Source organism: Aedes aegypti, chromosome 3 (genome assembly GCF_002204515.2).
Source record: "Aedes aegypti strain LVP_AGWG chromosome 3, AaegL5.0 Primary Assembly, whole genome shotgun sequence".
In the NCBI taxonomy this organism is placed as follows: Eukaryota; Metazoa; Arthropoda; class Insecta; order Diptera; family Culicidae; genus Aedes; species Aedes aegypti.
Genome location: NC_035109.1, coordinates 245980247 through 246001882, shown reverse-complemented (window position 1 = coordinate 246001882; position 21636 = coordinate 245980247). Strand labels below are relative to the sequence as shown.

The following is a 21636-nucleotide window of genomic DNA, read 5'->3' as shown; positions in this document are numbered from 1 at the left end:
GTTTATTCCTTCACTTGTTCAGAAACAATGAGCCATGTGTGTATGGTTACCAATGGCTTTTAGGGCGTTATCTCAGAGTATGCGAGAAATGTTCCTATTACCGAAATCATTTTTCGTTTGTTCAGCTTTGCATAGACATCATTTGTCCCATTGCATATTCTGTCAAGTCAAGTGTCGATACTCTGGGTGCGGAGCATATCCCTCTGTCCCGCTAGACAAATGTTACACTTCCCGAAAACGCATGACCGGTTACTCTCCGCACCAATTCACAACCGCGTCGGTGATCGCACCTTCGAGTCCAACCATCAGGGTCAAGGGACGCAAACACCCACCGACCCAAGAGCGTAGTTACTCCACGTTACTCGTCCCAGTTGGTTGATTTTTCGTGGGAAAATTGTTCCCATCCAAACCAACACCGCAACAGAAGGTGGCGGCAAGAAGAACCTTTCCTTTTTCGTAATTCTTGCTTACGAGTGAATGGGTCGGTGTGCATGTTTTGTGCTAGTTCTTGCCAATGAAGGCATATCTACGGGGTCACTTTCAACCACCTGTAACTATTACTACCACCACAACTAAAAGGTACCTTGTCATATCAAAACGAATTATCGCGCTTTTACAGTAGTGCTGGTATGTGGGTGTTTGGTAAGGCAGTTTCTTTCAGATCAGACGACTTGAAATAACGGAAACGTGGAACAACAGGAACCTGCCGCTTTCTTGTGGGGATAGCATGGGCGTAACCAGAGGGATGCCGGGGGCCATAGAACCTCCTTTCCCTCTGGCCGACGTCCAGAACTCGCAACTGAGTTTGGCGAAATTTATTATTATGGAAGTCATTAGAATACTTTCAAGGATCTTGCGAGCCGAACTTTTTTTTTCGATAAAGATCGATTCAGGAAGGCTTTCCCGGCTAATTTCTTCAGGCAGTCTTCAGCAACTTCCAAAAAATCTACCATGAATTTCTCCAGGAATTTACGTAAACTTCAAATGAAAATTATCAAAAGACGTCCTCAACAATCAATCTTGGAATTCCGGTGCATTTTGTTAAAGACAAACAAATTCCTTTCTAAATCTTGTCTTTCTTAAAGCGTCATTTAAAACAAATTGCTATAAATTTACGTAAATTACGGAGAAATTCATGGTAATTATATTGGATGTTGCTGAAGACTGCCTGAAGAAATTATTATTATTAACATATACAGTACTGTATGCCGACAACCAAGTTTCAATATTCTCAATCTTCGACATCGACATAGATTGATTCTAATGAAGTTTCCAGGAAAAACCACGAATGATTTATATTTTTGATTATATAAATCTAGAAGAATGTAGAATTTTAAATTCGGTGATGGTTCCTAATTAAAGTCCGAATTTGTGGGAAAATGCTAGACAGCCTATCAAAAATTTTATAAATCCAATGTAACGTTCATGTATTTGACAGAATGTATCTGCAGTGTTACCTTTCAATGGCTCAAAATTCAAGATTTTCTACATTTTTTTTCAAATCGCTCAAAACCGAACTGATCCATTGTCCAATAAAATTAATTCAATCGCAAATTGGACTCGTTTTATATACTTCCTAATGTTACGTTTCAAATACAAGTTTATAATATTCATACAAAAAGTCAGCGGAAGGCGTCGAGACTTGTTTTTTCTTGCAAGAAATTGGCGAATAATATGTTTAAGGTGAAGATGGATCCAAGCCAAAGTTCAAATTTTTAAGAGCACGGATCTGGAGAACCAAACATCTGTTTGAGCTGAATACCTAATCGATTGGTCACCACCAGCCAGTGATCAATCGATTAAGTTTTCAGCTTAAGCGGATGTTTGATTCTCCAGATGCGTGCTCTTGAAAATTTTAAGTTTGGCTTCGTTTCGTCTTCACCTTAAGATCGTTCGAATCCCCTCCCCCTGATGGAAAACCAGCTACGCTCACGTAGTGGACCTTATACTTTTCGCATGTTCTAAATACCCTTATCTTGGGCTCGAAGGGAAACGGCGCATAACTTTTTAACGTTCCATCATCGTGGGTCACACAAAAAAGAAGCAAGGGGAGAAAAGCAGACGCATAAGACGTCGTCCTCACCGTCGACGTCGTTTCCGCTCGAGTGAACACAGGTGTGTCGGACTGTCTTTCTTGTTTTTGTTTCGTTGGGGTTTCCTTCCAGTTTCAACAACAAATTGCGTTTCATTCACAAAAATGTTGATGACCCCTAGTTACAGGCGTAGGACCCGAAAGTGTAGAGTTGGGCGCACATGTTCGAAATGAGTCACCAAAGCTTGCCCTACAACCAACACGTGATGTACATTTTCCGAAGCCAATCAACGTCTCGCAGTCGAACACGCTATTTTAATTGCCCACAAATGCAGATGAGTCGTGATTTCCTTTACTTTTTTATGTGTATTCACAGTAAATAGACGACGAGTATTAGATGAACACGAAAGATGCGAAGCTCGATGTTCTCCGAATGCGTAATTCCCGGTTACAGTGCAACGCTGCTTATTTGCAATGACTAATTACGGAGTTCACCACGAGACGTGCGCCATCTAATTGAGAGCTTGCTTTCAGCTGCAATCTCAGATGCCAAAGATTATGTACAGGTGCACCTCGCGAATGCTGTTATCATCGTCGACATCATCAATGGTGCTGATGCGTAGATGTCCAGGGGGTAATTGAGAATGTTGATGATTTTATATTTGCCTTGCGTATATACCGTAGGCTTAGACCTTTCATTTGATGTAGCGTAGAAGTGTTTGGATCTATTCAAGCTCTATGTTTTATGGAATAAGTATATGTTCAACTGAATTAAGATTTTATTATCTTCTCAGCTATTGGTTGCATAGTTTTTTTTTTGCATTAATTTTGCAGTAATAAAATAGAACAGAGGCTGTAAATCAATTTATAACGTCGAATTATCTATTCTATTACACTACTATCTGAATGCCTCAAATTACACGAGAAGATTAATTCCGGGATTTCGTAAAGGGTTCAAATAGCCTTCTCAAATAACGTGCAGGTATTCAGAAAGACCATAATCGAGGATCTTTTCGGGTCGAAGATTTCTCAGGTTATAGAGCATCTTCGTGCTTGCCACAGTTTAACGTGGGGAGCAGTTCAGAGTGACTATTGAAAACTTCAGCATCTACCGGTTGACGAACGAGAACGGCTTATGACTAATTGATTTCGCCGCCTCCAAGAATATGGCCAATCGTAGAACCTACTTCCAGCACCTAGAGATCAACACAGCAGACAGAATCGCAAATCGACCACGTTCTGATTGATTGACGGCACTTCTCCGACATTATCCACGTCAGGACCTATCGCGACTCTGACCACTATCTGGTGATGGTTAAACTGCACCCAAAACTCTTCGTCGTTAACAATGTCCGGTATGATCTAGAGCGGCTAAAGCAACCGGATGTCGCAAGTGCGTACGCGCAGCACCTCGAGACTGCATTACCGGAAGAGGATAAGCTGGATAAAGCCTCTCTTTAGGACTGCTGGAGAACAGTGAAAGCAGCCCTCAAAAACGCAGCTGAGAGCAAATTCAGGTACGTGGGACGGAGTCGACGGAACGATTGGTTTGACGAGGAATGTAGGCAAATTCTGGAGAAGAAGAATGCAGCGTGGGCGGTCATGCTACAGCAAGGGACCCGGCAGAACGTGGGACGTTATAGACGGAAACGGTAACAGCAGACCCGCCTATTTCGGGAGAAAAAACGCCGCTTGGAGGAGACATCCCGCAACGGCTTCGTGCCGCTAACCGAGATATGCAGGGATAAGGATGGGAGCATCTTGACGAACGAGCGTGAGATGATCGAAAAGTTGAAGCAGCACTTCGACGAAGACCTGAATGGCGCTGAGAACACAGAAGAACGGCACAACGGAGGAAATGCCATAGTCAGTACTGCGGGCGATGGAAACCAACCAGCCGCCACTTTGAAGGAGGTTAAGGTTGCCATTCACCAGCTCAAAAACAATAAAGCTGCTGGTAAGGATGGTATCGGAGCTGAACTCATAAAGATGAGACCGGAGAGGCTGGCCATTACTCTGCACCGGCTGATAGGCATAATCTGCGAAACAGAATAGTTACCGGTGGAGTGGTAGGAAGGGGTAATACCCAGACAACCAAAATGTACGTATAACGAAATCACCTGGAGGCCTTGTATGTGCAACATTTCACTTATAAGATGTCGCGAAAAGGCCTTCTACGTACAAAAGTGGAGGCGATATGCGTGCATATATTATGTGATCAATAATAACATACAATGCGAGTGTATAAATATTCTACAGAACTAACCTGTGATCTTATGCGACTTAGCTTATGATAACAAATGATGATTTGACAGCTGCTACGAATTGATTCGACTTACTTTGTGCAAGTGTACGAGACGAAACAAAATGAACAAATGAACTCAGAAAAGAAATGTTTTATGCGAGGAAGCTCATCAATCTGACGAGTTTATCCACGGTGTTTTGCGGGTTTGATGTAATTAGTATGAATAAACGAGTTGTAACGTGAACTTTCATGCGATTTCTGGTTGTCTGGGTATACTCCATCTACAAGAAAGCCGACACGTTAGATTGTAAGAACTTTCAAGCGATCACCATTTTGAATACGGCCTACAAAGTATTTCCTAGATCATCCTCCGTCGTCTGTCACCTGTAGTATACGAATTAGTTGAATGCTATCAAGCCGGCTTCGTTGACGGCCGATCGACATAGGACCAGATCTTTACTGTACGGCAAATCCTTCAAAAATATCGTGAATACCAGGTCCCAACGCATCACCTTCTCATCGATTTCAAGGCGGCATACGATAGTATCGACCGCGTAGAGCTATGGAAAATCATGGACGAGAACAACTTTCCCGGGAAGCTCACGAGACTAAGTTCGTTTGGATCCCGCCGGGGACTACGTGCCTGTTGTTCAATATTGCGCTCGAAGGTGTAATGCGGAGAGCCGGGCTCAACAGCCGGGGCACGAATTTCACGAGATACAATCAATTTGTTTGCTTCGCGGATGATATGGACATTGTCGTACGAACCTTTAAAAAGATGGCAGACCTGTACACCCGCCTGAAACGCGAGGCAGCAAAAGTGGACTGGTGGTGAATGCGTTCAAGACAAAGTACATGCTAGCTGGTGGTGTTGAGTGCAACAGGGTTCGCCTAGGTGTTATGATAGACGGGGATACGTTCGAGGTGGTCGACGAGTTCATCTACCTTCGATCCTTGCTGACGGCTGACAATAACGTTAGCCGTGAAATACGGAGGCGCATCATCAGTGGAAGTCGGGCCTACAATGGCCTCCACAAGAAGCTGCGGTCAAAAAAGATTCACACACGCACCAAATGTATCATGTACAAAACGCTCATAAGGTCGGTGGTCCTCTACGGGCATGAAACGTGGACGATGCTCGAGAAGCACTTGCAAGCACTTGGAGTCTTCGAACGTCGGGTGGTTAGGCCGATCTTTGGCGGTGTGTGGTGGCGAAGGATGAACTATGAGGTCGCCCAACTCTACGGCGAACCCGGTATTTATAAGGTGGCCAAAGCTGGAAGGATACGATGGGCAGGGCATGTTGCAAGAATGCCGGACAGTAACCCTACAAAGATGGTGTTCGCTTCGAATCTGGTTGGTACAAGAAGATGTGGAACGCAACGAGCCAGAACCGAGGATGGATAGATGCGGCCACGAACCTAGTGTTGTGGCGTGAAATTGTTCATCCAGTGTTATCTGTTTAGATGTTAACTAAATAAATAATATGAAATGTTTAAGGTACACTGTGTAGTATTTATTTATGTTCAACTGTTGTAGTTTTTCTCGAATTCCACAAAAGTTCAAATTTTACCCCACTTTACTTTAAGGTTAATTCTTTGGTCAGGTGAATCGGTCACAACTTATCTCGTTTAGCATGTTTGATGGAACTATTTAGGCTTCCCTCCGCTCATCAGACCACCACGAACCTGAAAACAATCCCATCAAAAACAACTTTCATTGTTTGTACTTTAACCTCGTTTTTTCATATTTTTCCCGAGGTGTAAAATCACTGAACGCGTGCCACTCGTTTAATCATCTTGGGCCGAGGCGACACAGAGAGGAGTAGAAATTTCCTTCAGCCTGGGAACCCATTTCTCCGACATTGCTTTGTATTCAAAGTCGTCCCTAGCCGAAATGTGTGTTACATGCATAACGAAACCATCCACCAACCATGATGGGCGCCCAGATCTCGAACATGGAACCATTTTGGTTAAATTGACGATAGCAACCAATTAGCATATTCTCCCACGCATCTTATTATGCGCAGACGACCAAACAAGCAGTTAGACAGGCACACGCCCGCCCCAATGGATGTGATGGGCCCAGGAAGGTCTGATCTGAATAAACAACATTACGGATCCGTTCCGAGTGTGGCTTATGGTCTTCATGGGTGTGATTTTACGACAATGTTTGCGCGAGCTGATGACAACGACAAGATGCCACCCGAGTAGAAACGTACAACTCGGACCTTTCTATGTACACCATAGTTTTATATATTATACCCTGATTCGATATTGTTCAGTAGTTCAGCTATTATGCACACCTCAATTTGGTGTTGTTTAATATGGTGTTTTTAAAATAAGTATGATACATTATAGGTTACTGAGCGGAAAGGATCGTGCATACCTCATTCATTTTCTGATATGGAATTCCTTGGTTTGGTATGCTGCAGCAATTTTCTTCTGCTCGGGAGGGCATGTCAGATGTTCGATGTGTAGCATAGGGTCAGAGATTTGATGGGCTTGTAAGAAAGTTATGTGAAGCATATTGTGAGCAGGTTATCAGTGAGCTAGCTAGATCATTTCGAACAATTGTTGGAAACGGGAGTCTTGCTTCAGATATAAACATGCAGAGAAAATTTCACATTTCTATTAGGGTTGATGTACCAATTGCCGCAAAGCTAAGGATAAATATTCGTATGAAATCGAAATATAAAGTCAGCGGCATTATTTTAAAATCTTCTGAAAGCTTTTTACTTTGATTTGTGAAAAATATGAAAACATCGAAAACTAATATTTTTATATTTATTATCGCTTGTGCCACTATAGAAACACATGTGCCTTTAGTAGCACTGTTTCTAATTCTTGTTCCTGTGTGTAGCACTAGCTTTACGGCGTAGGCAAAACATAAATCAAAAACAAACTTTTATATGTTTCGGTATGGATCAAAGCTCTTGATTGATGTAAAAAAGTTCATAATTTATCAAATGTTTATTAAAAAAAAATTTCTCTTATTAGTGCTACTATGTGAACAATAGGTCTACTATAGGTGCAAGGGAGCTTAAATTTTAGGCAAAACTATTCATTTTTATATTATTTGAACAAAATTGAGCTGTGTATCAATCGTACTTATATAAATACATTAAACTATCCCTTACTCGATATTTCGTATCTCGATATTGAGTTAGAGAACCTTAGTAGAAATTGGTCCTCGTTGGTCCCTTGGATCGCATTTGCACTGGTTTTGTGTTCTATGACTCGATACCTTCCTTACTCGATAGTCCCTTCAATATCGAGTTATGGAGAGTTGGTTGTAGCTCCTGAACTTCGAGTCAAAAAATATTGTGCAGCGATTTATTGCAATACGGCCGTAAAAAGCCACTAGTGCGATAATAAGGGCCTGTCCACCAAGGGAACACCGACCCTAGTAGAATCATTTGATCATTGGAGACGTGGTCAAACAAGCTTGCTGTCAAGCAGGACTACTATGAGTTCGTATTTCCTTGTATGTGGTAAATATTCTTGCTTCAAAGCACTACACATTTTACTATTTTTGAAGACAAATAGAGCCGCAATTCAACCGCGATCAAACGGCTAATAAAAAACATGCTACCTTACGCAAATAAATACGAGGAATCGATTGGTGCCCACTCATTTCCTGTAAAACATCGTTGTGTGTTCTATTTGACCCGATTTCCCGTAGATAAAATTCGGTTTTGATTCCGCTACCGAAATTATTAAGCAGTACGTTGTGGATAAGCAGAGTCGATTTCGTAACGTCGGTAATGCCGGCAATATAAATCAAATGGAGCTGTTACTTTTCAGAACGAAAAAATGTTCCATTCAATTATTTCGTAAGTAAAAGTAGTATTTCACTCCTACCGGATTAACTGTCAAAATTGTTTTTGAAATTAGTAGAAATGTTACTTGAGTGCTTTACTTTTGAAGTACGTACTTCGCTTTACGATGAAAATTCCAAATAATCATTTTGGTGCTTACACTGATTAGTGCAGAACTCTAATAGTGTATCATTTTGCGCATTATCCATGTCCTAGATATTAAAAATATTTGAATATAACAGCCTACACCAACAAAAAGTTAACTAAAGGCTTTTGATTTTTTTTTTTTCGAATTGTGGGGGAAGTGAATGGAAATTAGTAATATTAAAAATTGATAGTTGATCTCCTACCAAATAAATGTGTTTTGAGAATGACACACCAAGCTGTTCCCATAGGGGACGTTAGCCACAAGGAAGGACGTTTCAAGTACCGTAATCCGGGGTATCATTCATCAGCGGGGTAACATTGATCGGAATGACTCATCTCGTAAAAAGTTGGTATCATCATTTATTGATGAAACATTTCCAAAGCATGAATGTTGCTCCTCTTTCTTATATTAATGAGCTATTAAAAATTGAGATTTTTGCAAAAATTGCGTTAACTTTTTGCGTAAGTTTGTCAAGTTTGCGAAACAATAATTTCAATGGTTAAGGATAACACTACCGAAGATTCATGTATCACATAGGTTCTGCAAGCGATATGAGCAAGGAAAATGCGGTTCTCACTAAAAATGGCATCGCCCAAAACGATTCCGCTGTCAAAACTTTTATAAGTATGTTCAATTAGGCAACATTAACGAATTACTGTTAAGAATGTAAAATTCCCTTAGGAAATTGCCTACTTTTAGGCGTATTTCGCAGTTTGAGGTGTTTTTAATTATAAATTAACTCAAAAAGTAAATGAGATGTAAGCGTTTGGACATCATATTCGGCTTCAGGGGCCATGATTTAAGTAAGTAACGACATTTTCAATATTACCGAACGTTGTTCACATGGATGATCAATGTTACCCCATATCAGCTAAATGAAAAAATCACATAAAACATTTTTGTAAACATGCTTAAATCTTTCAAAAAACAAAATACAGTATGTAGTCACGAGCTATGGGTGGCAGTACTTGTTTTAAAAATATAAAACTCAGAACATTTGCATTTTTGAATTAAATATTTAAGAAATATCCTAAAAACTGATCAATGTTACCCCGGATTACGGTAATACTGTTTCATAGGGTATGCCCTCTTCAACATCTAATCCAATTTCTCTCGCCGTTCCCTTACGGTACCTATCCATCTAGTATTCATTGCTTTCTTCTCCATGCTCTCTCTTACTTCGAGCAAAATAGACCGATATGCCGATAAACAAATTCAAAATATAATTATCACGGTCGATACCTTTGTATGTAAAATTATCATCAATTTGAACCCACGGAGAAAAAAGTTACACTCGTATAAAATTGGTGCATTTTGAGTACAGGCCTTAGACGAGTGCTTTACAAACTAAGCTACCGAGCCACTTGGTGACCGAATAACGTAGAAGGTTACAAGTTTCAAATTCAAATCCCCACAGATCACGCAGACCCTTTTCATAACCCATATCCATCCATCTCATGTAGGCTACACACGCGCGCAGAGCGAGTGCGATTTATCTTGCACAGACAAACAGACGTCACACTCTCATCATTGTCCATCGACCACCTTTTTAATCTTCGATTCAAATATAACGTAGGTGGTCAATCCACCACTCGCAGCGCTCGCATCATTTTTGTTTGTGTTTGACGTTTACACACTACCGCCATCTATTGGCCCATCGGCCAAACACATCGATTTTAGCATTGGGCGTACATGCTCTTTCGACTATGATTTTGATCGCGATTTGTTCTAAGTGTTACGTCTGTATGTTTGTGTATCTAGTGTAGAAACTGTTTGCCTATCATACCTACAGAGAGGTAGTAACAATCTAATATAAATTGAAGCTTGTATTGAGCTGTTCGGTAGTTTGCGAAGTTTCGCATAAGATTCTGTCCAAATCTAACCTGTAGCCTTGCTCAGGATTCTACAAAAATATATTTTGAATTCGAATGCCTCGAATTCGAATCACTCTCAGGAGTTGGTAAAATTTGATTCCTGGATTCAGTAAGAATATTGGAATTTGATTCAGAGAAATTATAATTTTATTGTATGTTTGAAAATTTAGCCTTTTGGTTGACTTTCCATTATCGGAAGTCATAGTAGAAAACTTTTTGTTTATCCTCACCATATTGATCTTATAAACTTGTTTTTATTTATAATTGTTCTTCTCAAATCGGGATTTATCAGTAGAGCAGCTATAACAGTAATTTAAACTCCAACTGATAATGCAAAAAAACCAGCTGCAAAAAAATTGGAAATTAGGATCTTGAAGAATTTAAAAATTAAGAATTTACGATGAGCATGAGCTATACTCGGTTATTGCAAGAACAACTAAACTAGCACAAAGAATCCACGGATGCTACTTGGGATCAGTTGCACCCTCAGTGTCAACAAATTGGAGCTCCCATTGTTTGTAATGAGCAATACCGGTGCAGGCTGCGTCCGAATGCAGGTCAATTAGGGATGGGGAGGGAATATTGGCGTGTTACACGCTTTAACACTTCAGTCGTCGCGTTGTTGTATTTTGTACAACAGTGATGAAAAAAAACTCGCTTATCGTACACAGCTTCAGCGTGGTGGTTCGAACGATGGCAAACCGCGCGTCGACTGAAGGGTTAAGGAAGCCATTGATTCCTCTGCATTCCACGTGAAAACACGGAGAATTTGGAAAATGGTAAAAGGAGGAAGAATTAGATGATTCGTCTTGGTGAACGATAGGCTCAATTGTAAGGGCTCTAAAGATCATCTAGAAATGATGCATCATTTTTATGGGTAACATAGACCATAAGCATAACCATATAACCATAACCCATCTAAAGCAAAAGCATGAAACGAGCTCACCAGTTGATATTCTATCATTGACTGTCCTACAAGAAGCTCCAAACCAAAATGTGAGAGCGGAAAAAAATCTTCCACTTCCAAGTATTTAAGATGATTCTAAAAAATAATTTAAACAAATACCGATCTAAGTCACCTGCTTTAAGGCTAAGTAGATCGTCATTCGTTTTGGCTGCCATGTTGAAATTGTAGCTCGCAATTTCAAATGATAATACTCAGTCCTCATAGTTCATAATGATCCAGAAAAGTATCACTATAAGCGCTGACATGCTGAAAGTATACTGATACTTTTTCAGAAGCATCAGTGCAATAAAAACAGGTTTTCTTGAATTCAAAATTAAGACATGATTTTGCAACAATCATCAACGACGCGTACACATTTCAATGACAGCCTACTTCGCCTTAAACCGAATTAAAAACTAAAACAGTTAGTCTTGGTATGTTCTAATTTCAAGTTGGTTGAATTGTCAATGGGCCAAATATGAGAAAAATTTTCAAACCCTTTAAGGGCCGCGTAATATGAAGTCGCAGGCCGTACGTTGGGAAATCTTGGTGTAGACTAATATCTTTAAGAGTTAATGATGTACAGGGAATACTGACTTTTAAGAGACTCTTGTAGAGTTCTGCACTCAAAGGGATCAGCACTTATTTCTTAGACTCATCAACTGAACAGAGTTTAAAATGCCGTATTAAATTTTTCTGTTGATATTTGCTAATAAACTAATGTATTTTGAATCGTAGGAATAATAAAAACGGGAAAGTTCTGCAAATATGACAGTATTTCATTTAGTAGGAACTAATCCAACAAGTTTCAACCCTTTCAAGAAAATACATAATTAAATTTTACAAGCTCAATATAAATTGTTTTGTTTGGTATATAGAAGAGGATAATGGACAAAACAAGACACTTCTAAACTGCCGTTCTACGCATATTTGTCCCGCGGTTCATAAGGTTTGCATAGAACATGGGGCAAGTAGGCGTAGAAGGACAGTAAAGCTGTATACCTTGTAGGATGCATTTTTGGACTCTTCTCCACATGCTACAAAAAGATCTCAAATGCTTGTTACCAACTTTTAGTTGTTATAAGGTTTTGAAATTTTGAAGTTTACATGTACACAACGAAACACGTGTCAAATGTACAAATTGAAATTAAAACTGTGAAAAGAAACCACGTGCTCCGGTGGGAATCGAACCCACGAATCCCTATTTGCTAGATGGGCGCTTAAACCTACAAGCTGCGGAGCCCCTTGAGAGACCCCGACGCTCGAAGGCGAACTGAACTCGATTCCCCACCGGAGCACGCGGGGGGCAGTTTCAATTTCAATTTGTACATTTGACACGTGTTTTATCATGTACATGAAAACTTCAAAACGTCAAAACCTTATAACAGCAAGGTTCCTTAGGCGGGAATTGCCTATAACTTGATCATTAAATAAGTGTGCAACTTTTTGTTGCTGTATTCTACTATATTCAAGTGTTTTTAAAGTTTAAGGGATTGTGAGCAAAATGAGGCACTATTTGAGCTGTACACTAATCAGTGTAAGCACCAAATAACTATTTGCCATTTCTTCTTAAGCCAGCAATTTTTTTTTCGTTCCTTTTCCGATATAATTATACATTTTTATGTATAAAAATGCAAATGAAAATATAAGCATAAAATTGTCAGTTGCATTGCTTTGGGCGTAGCCAATGTTAATTGCTAGCCGAATGAGCTGAGCTGGCAAGCATTATTACTCTCCGTCTGTTGAGCATGCCATCGTCGATGTAAAAGCGTGTTGGATTAACGTAAATGACATGTTAATGACGGCGCAAGTGCAGTCCCTTAACTGATGAAATCAGAAGTTGGAAGAGTAACCAGGAAACGCGATATGCCGTTGACAGCAGGGGATAGTGCCCCAGAGGTGAAACAATGTTATCACCTCTAGAAAGTACTGTTATGATGGTGGTCGTTGGACTCGTATGGAAACTGTGCAATCGCCAAGAAACTAGATTTAGCAGATGTAGCTTCTCTAATGCCTCTAAATCTTTTCCTAATAAGATTCATGCGCAGTAATCTGATCCGTTCCAGGCGACCACATGCAGTTAATCGGTTGGCTGATTTCGCGAATATATCATGCAAGCTCCGCAATTCCAGCCTAGAGAGCCCCCTTTGAACTCACCAGCGCAGCGACACCATTCAGCGTTCTTCACCTACTACCGTGAAATTGCTCAGCGGCAGCGGCAGAAACAAGATTGCATGCTGCTCGACATGCTGCAGGAAAAACAGTGCAATTCGTAGATCACTTGAACATGTTTTTCCTCGCTACAAACGAACGGTGGCAGAGGCAATGCACCCACCCGGCAGGCCTCCTTTCTGACACAACGTTCCTTCGTTCGTAAATCTAGACTGCCAGCGAGGCAACGGATGGAAAAGCAGAACAACACTTGTTACGAAAAAAAAACTATTAACTATAATTTTTTCGCCCATTGTTTCCCAGGGAAAGAAAACTCCCACAGTCCAGATTTTTGTTTTTATTTACGCTCTTCGAGCTAGACTGGTTCGCTTCTACGTCTTAAAGGAGGTAGCGGTGTTCAGAAAAAGCAAACGCGACACAGTTCAGTGCTCAGCTGAACCCCCTGGCTTGTTCGTTTCACTTCTGCCCCAGTCAGTAGTGGTACAGCAGCCAGCCAATACATATTTCTTCATTAAATTTATTATCATTAAAACTGCTATTATCATCATCATCACCGCCGTCTTCGTCGTCGTTGTCGGCCTTACCGTTGACGTACTTAGTACTGGAGCAGTTTTATGTTATTACTTTCAGAAAATTACTCGGAAAGGTGTCTTGTTGGCTGGATGAATTGTGAACTAGATTTTAGTTATGTATCTACCATTTGAAGTGTTTTTGAAGTAAGCTAAAAACGCTGTCATATATTTATATTTAAAGGAACAAATGCGATGGATCAAACTGTTGGCTACAAACTCAATTTTGATAATTCTTTTAACTGTGTCAGTAGAAATTAAAGTTGGATTTACTAAATTTGAAAATCATTCCAGGCAATATTGCATATCCAAGAGGAACCCATTACCCCATGCAAAGTTAGAGCAAAAATTCTTTAGATATCAAATCATATTATTTGCAATCATAGCTAAACAATGTAATAATAATGCTGAAATGGTCAATGGCGTTTAAGTCGACCTTGCGAACAAGGGCAGCCCAGATCTTTCTTGGAATCCTCAAGATGAGCGTTTTATTTTTAAACTAGGCAGAACCATCTATCAAATATGTGAAGAAGGGCGCATATTAGATTATCAGCTTGTTCACCTTGTCTATTATGAGTGGCAAGGACTAAATATTATAAGAAATGGGATACATAGGAACTTCATTCTAGAATCTTGTTTTAGAAAAATCACATACGAGGAAAAGTAGCACAACCATATGTTTATGGGTCACTTTTATATAACACGAAACACCAATTTGTTAATATTTTCAACGGAAATGGTCGGTTCAGAAAGCATAAATATCAACTCTACAAGCTGACAAAATGGAAAAGAGCTCCAAGTTCAAACATTCCAATTTCACTCGAAAGCAGGAAATCTTCTAGTACGTGATATTTACTATGAATCATGATTTTTTGTTTTAGCAAATCCAATCAAAACCATGAATGAACGATCACCGCGTGGGCACCGATGGCACCGCTATGTTTATGGTAAAACGGGCACGCTTTTGTCCGGAAAATGTTTATTTCAATCATCGAAACCCGACTGGAATAGCTAATCCGGGGCCAGCGTACGCGCACTAGAAAACCAAACGGTTCCTCGCCTATTCGGTAATATCATCAATTTCATTCAAACTTTCTTTGGAACATGTAGCCATAGGCCACGGTCTGGATTGATCAGCAGAACGAGCCAAATCAAAATTTTCTCCTCCAATGTACACTTCCGTGCGAAAGTTTTGGGTTGTCTCCTAACTATCATTTAAAAGCGTTATTTATTTATTTCATGTCGTCAACCGTAAGTAGAACTAGTAGTTACAATTTGAACTTTAAATTATACAGTTTTATACTATAAAATAATAAATTTAGATAAGGTAGTGTATATAATACTAAGATCATTAAACATTGTATCCACATCTCTGTAATTATTTTCGAATCGATTCAGTAACTACTGAATACTGATAGGGAAGATGAGCCAGTATTCGCCATGTTCCAGTATTGGCCACACCCAACGAAAAAATGTCTGTATTAAATGTTACTGATTGTGTTTATGGATTTTGGGATAGCTATTCGTAAATAACACTATTTTTCTTCAATTTGAGGAAAACAATATCATACCAGCTTGATAAACTTAATTAGATTTTATTAAATTTCTTTTGATGCTGCATGAACGTCAATGCTTATATTTTTTCTCTTACTGATAACCTAATGTTGCTTAAGAGAAAAAAAACTAAAATGACACAAACAATAATTATAATGTGTATGCCATTCAATCACCAATAAGTGTAAAAAGTAAGTAAGTATTCAACAATTTGATCAATTAAAAACACTAAACATTATTATTTTTTACAATTTGAACATAATTTGAAATAGTACACTGTGCGCCAGTATTCGCCACCCCGCCACCCACTGCAGAATTTGACAGTTCCTAATTTTCGCCACCGGTTCGTTTTTACTGTTGTTGATTTTTTTCTGTTTCAAAAATTCGTGAATTATGTTGGATATCATCAGATTATTTTTTCTAAGAAGTGAAATGTGTACGTAAGTTAAGGCCGCACGGGACGTCATCATAATTACCCTATTCATTTCAAGAAGCAAATCCCAAGAACCACTCCATATATCGATGCAAAAATGTATCACTATGATTCTATATATGTAGTGCACACCCCGATAAATTTTCAGCTTCATCGGTTCACTAAAACTCGAGATTTGCTTCCACAAAGTTTTGATGATTATTGTTAGAGTGAGACGAAAGATAGGGAAAATAACACGGTCTCCCGTGTCCCCTTAATATATTTAATGTGCATTTGATGATTGTTTACTATGTATTGTAGAAATATCCCGAATAATGCCGTCGCCGAAATCCCGTCAACATGTTTATAGTGAAGATGCAATCCACAAGTGTCTTGACGAGATTGCTAAAGGCTCCACGGCGAAAGCTGCGAGCGTCAAATACGGAATTCCTCGTTCGACATTACGATATCGGAGGGGCGATAAATGGCAACATACAACCCGAAGAGGTCCATCCAGTGTGCTTTCCGGACAAGAAGAAAACAAAATTGTCAACTGGATCGTCGAAATGCAACAACGGGGATTTCCAGTCCAGCGTCGTACTTTGCTGTTCAAAGTCAAAGAGTATCTGACTGCAAGTCCTCGAAAAACTCCGTTCAAAAATGATTGTCCCGGTAAGAATGATCAGAAATTGTTGCTTTATTTGTTTACCTATCGAAACTTCGTTTTAGGTCAAAAGTGGTTCACCTCTTTCATGCGTCGGAATTCTACATTGTCTATTAGAACCCCAGAGGAAGTATCATCAGCTAGTGCTCGGGTAACTGAAAACGACATCCGAAATTGGTTTGCAGAAGTTGAAAAGTGGCTGGATCACCATGAAATGCGGGATATTTGTTCCGACTCATCCCGTATATTCAATGGAGATGAAACCTCTTTCTACTTGCATCCAAAAACTAAGGAAGTAATTGCACAAAAAGGAAGCCTGAATGTATATGAGGTGGAACAAGCTTGTAGCAAACAGAACGTTACTGTGATGTTTTCGTTTGGCGCCAATGGAACAGTTGTGCATCCAATGATCATTCTTCTTGGACAAAGAATTAGAATAGAGGTTGCACAAGGGTTTCCTCAAGAATGGCAGCTTGGGCAGAGCGAGCGAGGGTGGATGACGACTCACAATTTTGGTCAGTATATAAAGAAAGTCTTTCATCCCTTTCTGCTTCGAGAAGGCGTCAAACTTCCTATGATACTCTTCGTTGACGGTCACTCTTCACACGTTGGTGTAGAAGTAGCGGACTTGTGTCAACAGCTAGGAGTAATTTTGGTAGCGCTCTACCCCAACACAACCCGAATTACGCAGCCCGCGGACGTGTCAATCTTCAAACCACTTAAAGATCAATGGAAAAATGAAGTAGACGATTGGCGTTCGGAGCATCCGGGGGAAAATTTCACTTTGAGATACTTTGGAAGAATACTGGAGAAAGCAGTAACGAAGGGAATCAAAAAAGACAGCATTGTCAACGGTTTTCGTGTATGCGGACTTTTTCCGTTCAATGCAGACAACGTAGATTATTCGAAATGCATAGCAAAGTCTACTAACTGTACGCCTTCATCCGCTTGTCCAGACATTTCATGCGAGTCAAATTACCCGGCAGCAACTGTTGTTACAAGTGAACCTTTGATACTCATACAGCCAGAGCCAAGTTGCAGCAAAGATCCGACTATTGTAGGCCCTAGACAAATTTGCTCGCAATTAACCATCAGTAGTAATGATCCTCCTTCATCAAATACAGAAATTCCTTTCAAAGTATTTTCGGACTTTGTTCCGATTCATAGGGACAAAATAAAGGAAGCTATCGAAGTAATGGGAGCTGATACTTTGGCAAAAATCCAACAACAATCAACTCACGATTTCTCACACGAAGAACGGATTATCCAGTACTTTTACAACGAATTCATTCGACCCTTTACGTTGTTTGAAGATCGTCCACTTGTTGCGGAGTTGCCAATGAATGAACAAAATTCAATTGTTGGCATTGATGAGACAGGCGCAGTTATTGGTGAACTATTGATCGATTCTGAAGGAAACGTTACTATCTCGGCCAGCGACGGTACTACACAAGAGGATATAATTCACACCCTGAACGAATCCGCTAACATCGATTGTTCATTCACCCCAATCGCAGAGTCAGTTGTGAAGTCTGATGCAATACCCATCAGCTCATCTGCAGTGAAACCTGCCGGTATTAGTAAGTTGACAAACTAAAAACTAAATTATACATGTTATCTATCTATCTATTATCTATTATATAAATAAAAATGGAATGGTGTTTGTATGTCACGAAATGGCTTACGAACGGGTCAATTGATCTGAATGATTATTTCTCCGTTTTGTTCGTCAAGGGTTCCGACATGTTTGTGTGTATAAAAATCCCAATATATTCACCGGGAAAGTCGGAAAAAAGAGAATGGACGGAACTATCATTTTGTATGGGACGATCCAAAGCGTTTATCAACAGCCTACTTGATGGCAACTTGCCATTGGCAAGACGAAGTTTGCCGGGACCACTAGTTTGAAATAATTTTTTTAAATCTTCCATACGTAGATTCCACTGTTGACCAATCTGCGCCGAGTGCACTAGCTGATACGACAAATTCCAAATTGACAACTAGAAAAGCCAGCATCTCAGAGTTTCTTGTTCTTCCTCCTGCACCACGACGCAGCGGTAAGCATCGAAACTATACAAAAAAATACTTTCCTGTTCTAACTGCAGGAGGACGTATTGCAGAAATAAGAAAAAATGAGAAGGAAAAACAGGAGAATGAACTAAGAAAGAAGATCAGAGCAGTTGAGCAAGCGGAAGCCAAACAGAGAGCTGAAGAAGCCAAGAAGGAACGAGCAGAGAAACGGAATCAGAAAAAGTTGGAAAAAGAAACTATGAAGAAGCAGAAAGAAAACCGTGTTTTGAAGAGAAAACAAAACACAAATGATGAAAAGCGAGGAAAAATTCAGCATAAGAAAATTAAAACTGAAGATCTGAAGTGTACTCAAATTCGATGAAGGAATAGAAGTAAAGAGAAATAAATCTTAAGAAAGAGAGAAAACATAACATTATAGAAGGTCAGTCTACAGACAAAAGCAAATGTTTAGGTCACAGAGAAATTAACATCTGAAACATTGCATAAATAATAAAATGTTGTTTATAAAAAATAAATAAATTGTTACATATTAATTTAGATTCAATTTGTATTACTTCATTTATAGTTCATAAGTTATTGAATGCTTACACGTCCGGAAAACATATGTACTACTCATTTCAATCAGGTGGCGAATGAGGAACACAGGGTGGCGAATACAGGAAAGGGGGTGGCGAAAACTGGTACAAAGGAGCTCTCATTACTTTTGTAAGTTACTCGACTATTTTTGACATTTTTTTAGTTTTTATTGCTTAATTTGAGAGAAAAATATTTAAATGCAATTGTTATTAAAAAAACATGTATTTTTCCCTTGTTTTTTTGTTCAGTGTATCGAAATATACAGTTGTTTGATACATAGGGTGGCGAAAACTGGTTCATCTACCCTACTGCGAGCCAAAACCAGAGACTTTTAACTACATGAAAAAACAGGAGGAAACGGCCCTCCCTGACCCCTCATGATTACGGTTCTAATGCCGAATTGATTTAAAATTTTGATAAATCCAATACTGAGAAAATTATCCATGGTTTTTAAGTGTAGTTTATGTAAAATGTCACATATTCAAATACCAATAAAGTATAAAAAATATATAAATTACAATTAGTCAAAATATCTGCGAAGTAAGATAACATTGTCTATCGAGTGTGTCAACTAGACCTGTAATCACAGAGATATGGACTAAAAACTTTTGTGTGTGACCCAAAACTTTGGCCCGGGTGTGCTTGATAGCTGCAGCAGCGGTGGTGACAACGCGCGTGCAACATTGCTTTATTTCCTTCTTTGTGGACCCAAGTGGACAAAGCACCGAAACCTTTCCAGTGTGCACATACCTGTACGAAGGCACCTCTGGAAGAAGATCCATGGCCTGTCGACACAACAGCCAGAGCGAAGCAGCGTGACAGCGTTTAATGAATATTAATTAGACGCGCACGGGTACTTAGTTCAATAAATTATTAAACATATTTATGATCATTTTCCTCTCCACTTTGCACCCGGGAGACATCAGCATCGAGACCCAGAAGAACTTCGGTTGGTGGCTTCTGCTGTCCCCGCGGCTTCTAGAGACTGCAATGTTAGAACCATGCGGGGGAGCTCACCTTATTGGCACTCTGCTGGCAGCGTCTGGAACGAATGCGAATTGTTCAAGGGCAAAAAAGGGGGAAACTGGTGGTAAATTTATGATGTGTCAAAATATTTCGCTGCAGCCTGTGTGTGTAGTTGCTCCTTCATTCGCAAGAAGAAGGAGGAAAAGCTTCCCGATTGCGAAATGAAACAAATCGAAAAGTTGTGTTGAAATATACGAGAACACTTTTGCCGTCTTTTAATACAGATCATATTTTTAGAAATTTGTAATCAGCATTCAATGTCCAATATTCCAGATATTAAGGCTTTTATGAGATAGTATGAGCTGTCAAATCCAGATATGCATTCAACAGCTTGGTGCTCCTTGAAGCCTTGGAAGGTGATCTTCGGATCGTTTCACGATATCGAAAATTTCAAATTACACTAGCCAAACCCAATCGGCATTCAAAACCCACATCGCCAAAAGGAACCGAAAACGGAGAGCCCTTGGATGAAGCTTATCAACACCAACCGATCAACCAACGCTAACCGTTTAGGTAGTTCGGCGAATGGTCGGTGGCGCATCCATAAAGCGATTTATCCGCTGCATACCGCTCGCTGCTCACCCTCCTGTTTTCTTCTGACTTCTCCAGATCATGTGCTGAACCTAACGAGAATGCAATAAATTGCAATTTATTAAAATGACACTCGGCGAGCAGCAGACGATCCGAGCTTTCTACACTGTCCCTCATGGGGTACCGACTTTACAGTATCGGGCATATAAAATGAACCAAAATCGTTTTCTGCTACTAAATGATCAATTTTAGGGAGCCATCCGCCGTTTCTTAACCCTCTAATACCCAACCCCGCCTTTAGACGGGGTACCCTTTGCAATTTTGTATATTTTTTCGTAGCTCGGAAATCAAAAAATCAAAATGATTTTATTTTTGGCCTAAACCTTAGGTCATAATACGCATATTAGGACAGTTTTTTATGACTTTCGAAACTTTTTTGTATTTTTTGAAAATGTTTGAAAAATTATAATTTTTATAATCTCCAAATGCTTCGGGTTCATTTTACGTGTAATATAAAATAAAATCATACCTCTTTATTTCTTTTACAATCAACCTATCACAGAAGAAGAGCTTGGTAGTATTAAAATAATTTAAACCCTGCTTTTCCTATATTTACACGGAAAAGCTCCAGAAAAAAAATAAAAATTTCATATTTGCAGAAGTACCGAAATTTTTATTATTACCAAAAATCAATTATTAGAAGAGGCTTCAAGAAAAAAAGAAAAAGGATAGGGATGTTCAACGGATGGCCCAGGTAGCCGTAGCGGTAAACGCGCAGCTATTCAGCATGACCAAGCTGAGGGTTGTGGGTTCGAATCCCACCGGTCGAGGATCTTTTCGGGTTGAAAATTTTCTCGACTTCCCAGGGCATAGAGTATTTTCGTACCTGCCACACGATATACATGATGATGATGATGATTTGGTTCTACCATCTATTGTAGCAAGGCATCTGCCTATAGCACTGGAATAATCTGAAAAGCGATTTGATCAAGATTGTGCTGTTGTTCGTAAGCAGTCAGTCTCCTGTATGAAGAGC

General features: G+C 39.6%; 2 protein-coding genes across 2 annotated transcripts in view; one reads left to right on the top strand and one right to left on the bottom strand.

The window, feature by feature from the left end:
- Positions 1–21636, bottom strand: part of LOC5566583 (putative transcription factor SOX-15) — a 220892-nt gene that overhangs the window by 44166 nt on the left and 155090 nt on the right. The gene's annotated exons all lie outside the window — the stretch shown is intronic.
- On the top strand, positions 16891–19346 carry LOC110677708. Its single transcript, XM_021848849.1, has 2 exons — positions 16891–18016; positions 18374–19346. The coding sequence occupies exons 1-2, from the start codon at positions 16933–16935 to the stop codon at positions 18826–18828; spliced, it is 1539 nt and encodes a 512-aa protein (XP_021704541.1). The 5' UTR covers positions 16891–16932; the 3' UTR covers positions 18829–19346.

Bases quoted from the DNA above. Each gene is read 5' to 3' on its own strand.
- LOC110677708 (XM_021848849.1), top strand. From the start codon at position 16,933: ATGACGACTCACAATTTTGGTCAGTATATAAAGAAAGTCTTTCATCCC. The intron at 18,017-18,373 runs GTAAGTTGACAA...TTCCATACGTAG, and splicing joins AGTGAAACCTGCCGGTATTA to ATTCCACTGTTGACCAATCT.